The sequence below is a fragment of the Meriones unguiculatus genome, chromosome 4, assembly GCF_030254825.1.
Source record: "Meriones unguiculatus strain TT.TT164.6M chromosome 4, Bangor_MerUng_6.1, whole genome shotgun sequence".
Taxonomy (NCBI): domain Eukaryota; kingdom Metazoa; phylum Chordata; class Mammalia; order Rodentia; family Muridae; genus Meriones; species Meriones unguiculatus.
The window spans coordinates 101,598,345-101,609,896 of record NC_083352.1 but is presented as its reverse complement, the minus strand read 5'-3'; the positions used below and the strand labels follow the sequence as shown (position 1 = coordinate 101,609,896).

General features: G+C 50.6%; 1 protein-coding gene across 13 annotated transcripts in view; it reads right to left on the bottom strand.

Annotated features, from left to right (window-relative positions):
* Positions 1 to 5,275: 5,275 nt before the first annotated feature.
* Positions 5,276 to 11,552, bottom strand: part of Kcnq2 (potassium voltage-gated channel subfamily Q member 2) — a 60,942-nt gene continuing 54,665 nt past the window's right edge. For all 13 annotated transcript variants that reach the window (XM_060382706.1, XM_060382707.1, XM_060382711.1 and 10 more), the window contains one exon: positions 5,276 to 11,335. In XM_060382706.1, coding sequence (XP_060238689.1) covers positions 10,613 to 11,335 — 723 coding nt within the window. In that variant the 3' untranslated portion in view covers positions 5,276 to 10,612. The remainder of the gene's footprint in view (positions 11,336 to 11,552) is intronic.

The following is an 11,552-nucleotide window of genomic DNA, read 5'->3' as shown; positions in this document are numbered from 1 at the left end:
TACTGCAGCTGCAGCAGCAGCTGCTGGGTTCTCTCCCGCTTTGCTCTCAGAGGAAATTTTCCGTTTTAGTTTCATCTTCTTCCTGTATTCTGTTTCAAAAAGGGTTGGAAGAATGGTTGAACAATTGGAAAAGTTGTGAGTGGATATGGAGGGGTATGAGAAATAAACACACACATAAAAAAAATGGATGAAATAGAAAAATCAAAAGGGTTATTCAAGCCTCTCATTTTCAAAAAGATTGCAGAGTCGGCTGTACACTAGAGAGTTTGCGGACAGAGACGGAAGCACTTGGGAAGCAAACAGTGCTGCCGGAAAAGGGAGAACAAAAGACCTGGTAACTGAGAGCCAGAGTTTCCTGCGACCTTGCCCTGCTCCACACACTGGGTGTCAAGTTCCTATAGCCTTGGGACAGGCCGGGGAGCTGGGAGGAGCAGAAGGTCGTACAAGGAGAAAGGGTTAAAGAGAAACAGCCAGTTTTGAGAGAAAGGGTTAATGCTGAACAAACTGAGCTGCCAGAGGAGCAGCCTTGGGTTAAGAGATTACCACTATAAGCTTTCCCTGTAGCCACCAAAAGCCTTAGGTATCATATTGCCCCATTCTTTAATTGTGGTAAATTTGGTCATTGGAAAAGAAATTGTGACTAAGCCGTTAAACACTTCAGAGCTCAACATGGCCCGTACGTTAACTCTGAGAAACGTAGTACTTGCTGCTAGAGATGCCAACAACCAGTTTCTGGCAGCACTGTGTTCTCAGCAAGACCGCCTAAGCTTCACCAAGCTTGTAGACCCTGTAGTAAAGGGTGTCATTGGACTAGTGAATGCAGGTCCAAGAGAGACATACAAGGTAACCTCTCGCTATTAGGAAGCAACTTTGGGGTCCTAGCTCAAGGCTCAGCAGCAAAAAGTAGGCGCCATTCCAGACAAGAACAGCTGAGAGTTACCAGATTATTAAACAAACAAAACAAACTTGGCCACTGATTTGAATGGTGTTTGGTTCATTGATAATTTCCTTTTAAGAAAGCAGGAACAGGGAGCTGGAAAGATGGCTCGGAGGTGAAGAGTGCTGGCTGCTGTTTCTGAGTTCAATTCCTAGCAACCACATGGTGCCTCATAACCATCTATAATAAGATCTGGTGCATCCTTCTGGCATGCAGGAAGAACACTGCATACATAATAAATAAATAAATCTTTAAAAAATAAAAAGAAAACACCAAGTTTCATTCATGTTAGAAAAAAGGCAATTTTTGGATGAAAAGAGGAAAATGTAGTAGGAGTTTTGGTGACTTTAAAAACTCCATTATGCTATGTAAACATTTTGTTTTAATCCCAGGTATGGAATATGAGGCTGCTTTGGATTGTCCATAGCAGTAGACTATTTGCCTCATGCAGGCTCTGAGAGGGGCATTGTCTTTGCAGAGAATTTAATTCTGAGGATCCTGAGAGGGTATAAATGCCACAGTTCAGAGGGGGTGGGGGCAGGGAGTTCTGCAAAAGACAAAGGCTGCTGCAGCTCTCCTTGCTGTTTCTAGATGCTATTGTTGCAGTTTGGTGAGAAGAAGTTGGAGATATCCTGAAATGAAGATTGGACTTGCACTAAGGAACCTGATGACTCTAACCAGCAGGAAGTAGCTTAAGAGAACTATGCCCCTTCTCACCACTAACCTTCTTTTTCTCCTACCTGGTATTGGGGTGTTAGAAGGGATTGGGGTGGATAAAGGAAGTGGAGACATAAGAAACCCAAATAAAGTAGATAAAAAGTATGCTTACACACCTGTCCATGGGATCCATCATATGATACAGCCCCAGGCTCAGTCTGGGTACCTGCTTCTTATTCATTACCACCACCAGGCCACTAAACCCTATTGGTCTTTAGCTATCTAAGGGACCCATAAGAGACTAGGGTGTGGCTGCCTGGTGAGAGTGAGGCTAGGAGATACTCCCAGATTGTCTACAGCATGACCATCCAAGAAGGAACTTGGCAGAATGCATTCGCCTGCTGACCAGAGACTCTCAGGCTCCCATACCCCAGTTTTCCTTTCTATGAGATGGAGTGATAGATGTTGCTGAAACCCTACAAGGATTGGAAAACCACAGAAAACCTGGTCAGGACACCATGACCAGAACAGGTTGCAGAGAGAGCCTGGGGCAGATGTGTCTCTAACCTGAGGAAACCACATTTTATGCTCTGCTCTGTCTATGGTCACTGGCTGACTGGCCAGTGTCTAACCCAAGACCATGTGGCTCTGATGTATTGGTCAGGTGCATCCAAAGGAGACACACATTTGGTGAGCTGCAGTCATCTCTACCCATTCTCTTAATAATGGCCTTCTTCTTCTTCTTCTTCTTCTTCTTCTTCTTCTTCTTCTTCTTCTTCTTCTTCTTCTTCTCCTTCTCCTTCTCCTCCTCCTCCTCCTCCTCCTCCTCCTCCTCCTCCTCCTCCTCCTTCTCCTTCTCCTTCTAACCAGGTACTTGGTATATAAGTAGGAAGATTCCACTTCCCAATCTTCTGGATGCAATGAAAATGTAATGGACTCCTGAGAGTCTATGGGGTGATTCTAGCTGAGATTCCTAGCAGTGAGGGTTAAAGAGCCTGAAGTTAACCACCTCCTGTAGCTGGGTGGGATGTCCAGAACAGGGTGGGCAACACCAACTCACCCATACAACCTTCAACCCCAAATTTGTCTCTCCTACAAGATGTGTAGGGATAAAGATGGAGCAGAGATTGAGGGAATGGCAAGCCAATGACTGGCCCAACTTGAGATCCACCCATGGGAGAGAGTCAACTCCTGACACTATTGATGATACTCTGCTATGCTTGCAGTCAGGAGCCTAGTATAACTGAGAGGCTTCATCAAGCAGCTGATGGAAACAGATGCAGAGATCCACAGCCAAACAATAGGTCACACTCAGGGAGGGTTTTGTTTTTCTTTGTTTTGGTTTGGTTTTTTGAGACAGGGTTTCTTTGTATATCCTTGGCTGTCCTGAACTCACTTAGTAGACCAGGCTGGCCTTGAACTCACAGAGATCCTCCTGCGTCCTTCTCCCCGAGTGCTGGGATTATACACGTGTGCACCATCACACCCAGCTTACTAGAGAGTTTTAAGGAAGAGTGGGAAGAAGGGTTGAGGGAGCCAGAGAGGTCAAGAATACCACAAGAAGACCTACAGATTAAACTAACCTTGGCCCATAGGGGCTCACAGAGACTGAACCACCAACCCAAGAGCATGATTAGGCTGGACCTAGACCCCCTACTCATATGTAGCAGATGTGCAGCCTGGTCATCATGTGGGTCCCCTAACAATGGGAGTAGGGGCTATCTCTGACTCTGTTGCCTGCCTTTGGATCCCTTTCCCCTAGCTAAGCTGCCTTGTTTGGCCTCAGTGGAAGAAGATGCACTTAGTCCAGCTATAATGACATGCCAGGGTGGGTTGGTACCCCTTAGGGGCATCCCCTTTTCTGAGAAGAAACACAGGAGTAATGGGGAGGACAGGGCACGAGGGCAGGACTGGGAGGAAAGGAGGGAGGGGTCTGGGGTTAGTCTATAAAGTGATTAAATAAATTTTAAAAAATGTTTTAAATGGCCTAACTACAGTGGTCATATTAGGGCAGGTGGTACCCTAAAGGAGGAAGTCATGCAAAGAAAAGCAACAAGACAGCAGATCCCCATACACTGGGGTGGTTTTATCTATGAAAAAGTCTCACTCGTTATTCAGGGCTTCTCTGTTCACCACACCCAACTCCTAACTCCTATTCTAATCCCACACAGACCTCTAGGCTCATAGAAATGAGGCAGACAAGGGTGATCATGGCCAGAAGGAGGAGACCTGACACTGGCTATACCCGGAAAGGTGGGAGCCAAATTAATTAGGCCACTCAACTGTTCCCAAACTCAGACCGATTAGAATGTCCCAGAAACAGAGGGCTGGCCGCACTGGCATCTACTCAGTAATCACACGATGCCTATATGAAACACATGACCCTACAGACTCTCAAGAGCTGTCGTGAGCCCCTCCTGGACACCATGCTGCACAGCAGAAGTAGGATGTCTTGTCCAGCCATGCCAACAGCTCTGGGCATCTGTCTAGGGCCAGGCACTGCCTTGGGGAGCTACCAAGCCAAGTCCAGCTGCTCTTCCTGCTCAGCTGCCCCCCAGAGGTCCAGAGAGGACCTGTGGGGTAACTTCAGAAGTCAGAGCAGCAAAACCCCAACTTACAGGCCAGAACCCACCAAAAGCCACGCTCCACCAGCCTTCGGGCAGTGGAGAGACTGTACGTGAGTGCCCACCTACACTGCACCTCACCTTGCTGAGGTTCAGGGTAGCCAGAGGATAGACAACCAGGGGTCTAATGCAGGAGCCAGTGGAGGGGGGTGAGATGCCGAAAGGTGGGCACCCAAGGACAGGAAAGCAGCCAGAATGACATCAGTGCCCAGGCTGTGCACCAGCAACAAGTCAAGCTTGACCAAATAGGTGTCCGCTGGTCCAGGTGGTCACTCTGAGAATCAGTTCACCATTGAAGTATACAAGGATGTGATGGCACAAGCCAGAAGCACCTGTTGACCCAGGTTCCTTCTGTCCTGACAAAATTGAGCACTGCGCTGAGGGTGAGGGCTTGTTCAGAGGCTAATTTGTTCCAGAGTGGATGTCTGGTGTCTCACAGCCTCAAGTTTATGGCTACTTGAAGGTGTCCCTGTAATTGTCCTGGTAGAATGATGAAGATACTCTAAAGAGACACCTCCACCCTTCTTTCCCTTTGGCTATACGGCCATTGAAACAATGGACCCCTGGCAACTGGAATTTCCTTCAGGATGCTGGAAGAAGGAAAAGCCTGAAGCCTGGTACCAGCCAGAGGAGGAAAAAGATTTCACATAGTTATGACAACTTGTCAGACCATCTTGCGGGAGAGACTAGAGCTGACATGATGGGAGGGACCATACTTTGACTAAAACTGTTTGGTTATACATACCTCTTGCTCCTATTTAAACTTAAGCCTAGTGGCAAAATGGAACTGGAATAGCTTTATCTTCCCTATGCAGCCACACTAAATAAATCTTTCTGCTTCTATTCCCTCCTGACTGGCCCTTTAAGAATGGGTGGCCGAGCCTAGGCTGCTAGGACTAAAAGGACCCAACCTTTGACCCTAACAGCCCCAGGAAATACAGAGCCTGGGACTTGAGAGTCCCCAAGTTGAAGAGCTGAGTGGCTGTGCCTCCCCAGCCAGGTCCCCAGCTCTTATACCGACTTTCAGGAGACACATGCAAATAAAGAGGCCAGGCAGTCCAGGTTGAATCACTGTGTTTTACTAAGTGCACAGGTCCACTGGGCATCTGAACTCAGCCCTGTGGCAGCAAAACTTTCCAGAACCATCCACATGCATCCCTGCTGCAGCATTCTGCCCCGAAGTTCCCTGCGAGCTCACGTTGGCCCGCCCACACAGCACAGATATCCTGTTCATGTTGAGTAAGTTAGCATTTCAGCTAGTCCGTTAGAAAACTAGAGTTCATTCCCTGGGCATCTGTCCCTAGAAGACAGCGTTGTGCGCGGGTGGCAGCCCGCTGGCCGAAAGGAGAAGGCCAGTAGCTGTGGCCCAAGGGCATGTACAAAATGGTTAGGGTGCATGTCAGTATGAAGGCATTATGAAATATTCTTTGGAGCATGAACAAAAGTGCAAAGACAGCCAAAGGCAACAGCGCAGATGGGGAAAGCTGCAGCCGCAGCTGCGGCCGGGGGACAAGACTGCAATGGGCAGGTGTGGACTGGAATCGCACGGTGCGCTGCACTATGTATGGAGCCATCCCAGGCAGATGGATGATGTCAAGGGGATCACAGCTTTGAGCCCCTCCATGTGGGACTACTAGTGGCAGCCCATCATGCCAGCACTCCTCTCCAGTAGCAGGACCTGGAGACAGAGTCCAGTGTGTGTGTGTATCAGGCAGAGGCAGGGGTGACCTTGGTGGATTTCCCTCAACATACTTTAAGGCAACAACTTTGTAAAAGCCAGTCCCGGTTGGATGTGCGGTGTTAGCGATGTGCACGCCTGCCCGAGAGTCCCAGAAAAAAAAAAAACAGCCTGGGAACTATCCCTTCTCTGACAGAGGCTTAGACACCAGGGGAACATCAGGGTGGGTCATGGGCCAGACCCAGCATCCTCTGTCAGCCAGGGCACAAAGCGGAGCATCAAAGACAGCTCTGAACAAACTTAAAACCTGGCACCTCCAGATATTTGATGGGTCTCCTTCCTAGAGTGTAACCCTTACTCTCCACCCCCTTTCCTGGTTCTCCTCAAGGACTGCTGCCAGAACCACATCATAGAGAAGCAAAATTCAGAAAATGGTGGCCCCAATTCACTGACTTTCAGAGATGCTGGGCCTCCTAGGCCCTCAGGCATGTGTTGGGCACGTGTTTAGGACTCCTCAGAAGGAAGAGGCACCTGGATCTCTACTAGAAATCTTCATTTCCATCATAATACCTCCTCTGAGAAGCTCTTGCCTCCTTAGCTCAGCTGGGGCACAGTAGGAGCCTAGGACAGCCAGATAGGCTTCCTCTTTCCCCACACCCTATATCCTATGCCCTGGGAGGTGTCAGGGAACAGAAGGCTGGTCTCTCTGTACCAGGGCAGCAGGGTTTGAGGCCAGCTATCTGAGTCTGGGCTTCAAGGGTACCCTGTACAGACTCTCCACTCTAACCCCAGCCTACCCTGCTGGGATACAACGCGCACCAGACACCTCTGAGTCCCTGCCCAGTGGGTCCCACTGTTCAAACCATGTTTTCCGTGTTTATTTCAAAGAGAAAGACTTAAGTGTTACCTGCTGATATCAGGGTGTGAGTCATGGTGTCTTAGCCTCTTCTCTACACTGCTTACAGCCAGAGGGCTGAAAGACCCACACTCCAGTGTTTCAGAAAGGCATTCCTGTCCCATGTCTGGGGAAGGTCTGAAGACATCTCTGGGCCCAGCTCATTCCATAAAAAGCAAGGGTGTTCTTCACAATGCCCCTGATACAGGATAACCCAAGAGGGTGGCAGAAGGCATGGTGGCCCCCCTTTTCACATTCTGAACTGGAGCCATCAACTCAAAGGGAGAAAGAACCTTAAACCAGTGCATTAAACATGGAAGATGGCCCTGGATCTATATCCCCTATATCTAGTTACTGAGGAAACTACAGCTTAGAAAGCCTCCTCCAAGGAGGTTCATGCAGTGTTCAGTGACCCCTCAGCTTCTCAATGGGGATTTCAAGTGAGGCCCCCTAAAAGTGAAAGCATAACTAAGAGCTAGCTTATAGCCTCAAATGGACACTTGGTCTGCCCAGACCACAGGGAAGACAGCAGATGGGACCTCACCCCAGGTGTCCTGGCCCTGGTAGACAAGAGTGCACTATCTGGAGGCCACAATTGAAAGGGACAAGAAAGGGAGATGCCAAAAAACACCAATCGCAGCCTGGCATGATGAAGCAGGCATGTGTACAAGAGAGGACTGTGGAATGGCCAATAGCAAGACTGATCTGGACCTCAGTAGGCACTAGGGCTGCCCTTGCTCTGACCTAGCCACAGCCTCTCTTGCTACCTGCAGACAGCCACCATTTAGTCCAGGGAGAGGGCAGTGTGGGAATTCAATGGGCTTCAGGTGGACTCTCTACCATTGATGCCCAGAAAACCTAAATATCCAGAACTCCCACCGCAGTCAGGCTCAACATTTTAGAACATTTGTCATTAATTCTTGTGACTCTGTCCCCAGGCAGTTTCCATCAGGAAGAGCCAAAAAGAAAAAGGTGTGTGTGTGTGTGTGTGTGTGTGTGTGTGTGTGTGTGTGTGTGTAGAGAGAGGAAAGCCTATGTATGTGCATACATTATACATACAGGTTACTCGTACGTGTGTGTGTGTGTGTGTGCGCATCTATGTGAATATTCAGGTATAAAAGTGGATACCTGCTGTATATGTATATACAGAATTAATATGATGGAGCCTCTTAGTTCCTATGTGTGTTCGTGTGCATAGGTAAATACACCTATTACGTGTGGTCTGGAAAACTATGTGTGAGCTTTTGTGTGCACGTGTATAACAAGAAATACATGTTTGAAAGTACACCTGTTGTATGTACACTTGTGTCTGTGTGTGTATACTTGTGTGTTCACTGAAAGCATGGTCTGTAAGCTTTTGTGTGTGCATATGTGAATGTACACATGTGCCCAGTGTATGGGCATGTTGCTGGTGGGCATGTGAGGGAGTGTGTTGGGACCACAAATGTTTTCTGAGGGAAATTTTGCCATGGGGCAGCTGCTGGCCTTCAGCCATTTCAGCCACACTTGGTCACATGTGAATAGAGCCTTCAGCCTCCACCCTGTCCTGCTTCCCTGAGAGTGGGGATGCCAAGGCAGTAGACATTTGTTGCTGGAGCTAGGTCCCCCAAGAAGGGACTCAGTCACCTCTCACATCAGGGCTTCCATGTCACCCCTTAAGATACACTTCCTTCCTCTGAGCAGCCAAAACTGCAGTCTTGACCAGTGCTCACTGGCAGAGCAGGCCATGGCCTTCCCGTCTCCCTCTTGCTGTAACCTGAAAAAGGACTTCTGATAAACTCTTTGTGGCCACGGTTTCTGGGAATGGGGTGTCTGTCCACCTTCGTCATTCCACAAAACCCTAGTTCAGGGTACCCCAGGTTCTTGTATGGATGGCAGCTCTGGGGACAGGATGTGGGGCCACTCAGGAAACAGGGCACACTGTCTGGAGCATGTAGGACAGATGCAAACCGCTCTCCCACATCTCCCGGAGCTGAGACAGTTATGGCCTGCCCAGGTCTAGGGAGGGAGAACTCTGGCTGCTGGTTTGTTCGGGGTTAGATGGTCTTGTCCCACTGCTCTAGAGTCTTCCTGTCCTGACACAGAGGGGGAGGAGCTCAGACTCAGGCTCATCTCTCCAAGAGAAGAGCTAGTGAAGGTATAGCTATTCTTCCTGTCTACATCCTCTGCCATGCCCAGCTAGGAGCCTAGCAAAGGCACCCTGAAGTGAGATCCTAGTGGCCCTGACTTGGAGGACATGTAGCCACAACAGACAGCAGACATGGCTCCCTAATGCCCAGGTCACTGACAAACACATGACCTCAAGCTCTCCTCAGAGATTGAGGGCCTTCTGCTGAGTGTAGAACCCCCGCTCAAGCTACCTCTGCCCCTGCCAGAACACACTTTTTAAGAGGTGGGAGAAGTACATAGAGTTCTGCCCAGGCTCAAGCTCTACAGTACTTGTCCTCAGTGATCAGGAAAGCTGATGTTTCAGAGGGTCTGAGAACCCCACCCCAAAATGCTATCACTCAATGCCAGGCACCTCTGGACCAGATGTTGTGAGACCACAACATCTACCTTGTCTCCCTCTAAAGCTGGCTACCGGGTGATCCAAGATGCCCACTCATACCAGAGGACAGAGATTATTCCTCACCAGAGTAGGAGACAAGGTGTTCCCAATTCCCCAAACACCAAGAGGCCACAGCCAAGGGACCTATCAGTGGGTAAGGGACTGTGGGTGGCCAGCTCCTGTGGGAAGGATCCTTGACCAGGCTCAGAGGCCATGCTCTCATGTAGAAAGAGCTGGCAGTTTGAAGATGCCGTGTCGTTCAGCCCTGCCTGAATCTGTAGAGCCAAGTAGGCAACAGAAGGTAAGGGGGTGCCCTGGCTAAGGGCAGTGCTGGTCTATTTACCAGGTGGTTCTCTTGAAGTGCTGGCCACACCAGGAAAGAGCAGAGGCCATGAAGTGCCCACTCATACCTCCTGGGCTACAGTGCCAGGGATGAGGCAGCCAGAACCTGCCAATGCAACCCTTTCAGAAAACACTGTGAGTTGGGTCCTCCCCCAAGAGGTGGAAGCCAGGAGAATCCACAGATCAATTCTAAGCTCCAGGTTGGTCTCTAAGGCCTCACTCCTTCCTCAGCTACAGGAAAAGAATCCTGATCGAAGGGTGGCTTCCACGGAAAGAGCCACATAACCTAGGAGAGGGAGGAAGATGCTGGCCGGCAGCTCTGCAGCTAGGTGCCCCAGGGATGAGAGGCATTACCCAGCCACACACAAACAGGGGGTCTGGTAATGCTTTACTGGGACAGTCGGGACCCGAGGGATAAGTAGTCAGGTGTGAGAGTGGGCCATTTCCAGCGACCTACTACATCTCCTGTGCTTACAGCCTAAACTGAGAGACCCATGGGCCTTAGGACTGGCCATCAGAAGTAGACAGGTCTGCTTCACCATTACCTCCCATGTCCTTGCTCCCAGCCACACCCCGACTCACAGGTGCCAACATCACTCTGTCCCTCCTCATTCACAGGGCAATAGCTGTTCCCCCAAGAAGACTAGGCAGGGCTAGCTTTGCTGTCATAGGTGGCTCCTGGGGCCTCCAGGGCCCGGCCTCAACATCCCCCTCCTGGTTGGAAAAGAACTTCTGTAAAGTGTTACCATATGTGCCAAGGAGTCCTGCCTCATCTCCACTCCACATCAACCCTGAGCGCCAGAACCACGAGCATCCTCACAAACCACACATCTCTATGTCATTCTGTCGCTTTAGGAAAGGCCCTGGAATGGAACGCCAGCTCCAAACCAGGAACCAGAGTGGGTGTGGCATGGGGCCCAGGAGCCCAGTCTCACTTCCTGGGCCCTGCCCAACCCACATCTCCAAAGGGGCCCTCACCAGTGGCAGAGCGTGGAGGGGGCCCGCATGGTGTGCAGAGGTCTGAGTCTGTGTCAGACTCCCCCTCTGCGATGTAGGGCCTGACCTTGGCGCACGGCGCCACAGCCGCATAACAGCTGCCCAGGGCATCCAGGTTCTCCTTGGACTGGGAGATACTGAAGCCACTGAAGGAGCGCTCCAGCTCCTCATGGTCCACTGATGGGATTGAGATGGACGTGTCGCTATCCCGCAGGGCAGCCTCAGAGGGCCTGCAGGCCGGGGCGCCCTCCAGCCTCAGGAACTCGGTACTGGCCCTGTTGCCCCCACTATAGGCAGACAGAGACCGCTCATGTACCGGGGGTGGCGGGATGCGTACCAGTGAGCCATGGTCTCCCACAGGGGAGGTGCCGTGGCGCTGGTGGCTCTGCTGCCATGAGGTGGATGGAGGACACTGGGCAGGGGGCATGGCTGGGGGTGCCGCGTAGTTCCTCTGGCCCGTGGAGCTGGTGGAGCGGACAATCTTAATGATACAGCCGTGCTTGTCTGCATGTTCACGGCTGTCCTCTGGGCTGTGGTAGGGTGGTGCCGGCTCAGGCTCTTTGGCCCCAAAATAGGCCTCTGTCTCTGCTGGCGGGATGCCCATTCTCTGTGTGTAGATGCTCACCAGAAAGTCTAGCTTCTTTTCCATGGACAAGACCTGTAAGAGAGGCAGCTGCTGGGCTGGGCTTTTGAGAAGACCCAGGATACCCGGGTAAGAACAGGGCAGAGGAAGGAAGCCAGGAGCTGCCCTTCCTCCACCTCAGATTTCAACAGCTCAACCTCTGAGCTTACTGGTCAGCGTGGGCCTGAGCTCAGGCCAGCACACAGAAAAGCCTCATGGGGTAGGTAGATCCTAAGGATCCACTTCCAGTGGG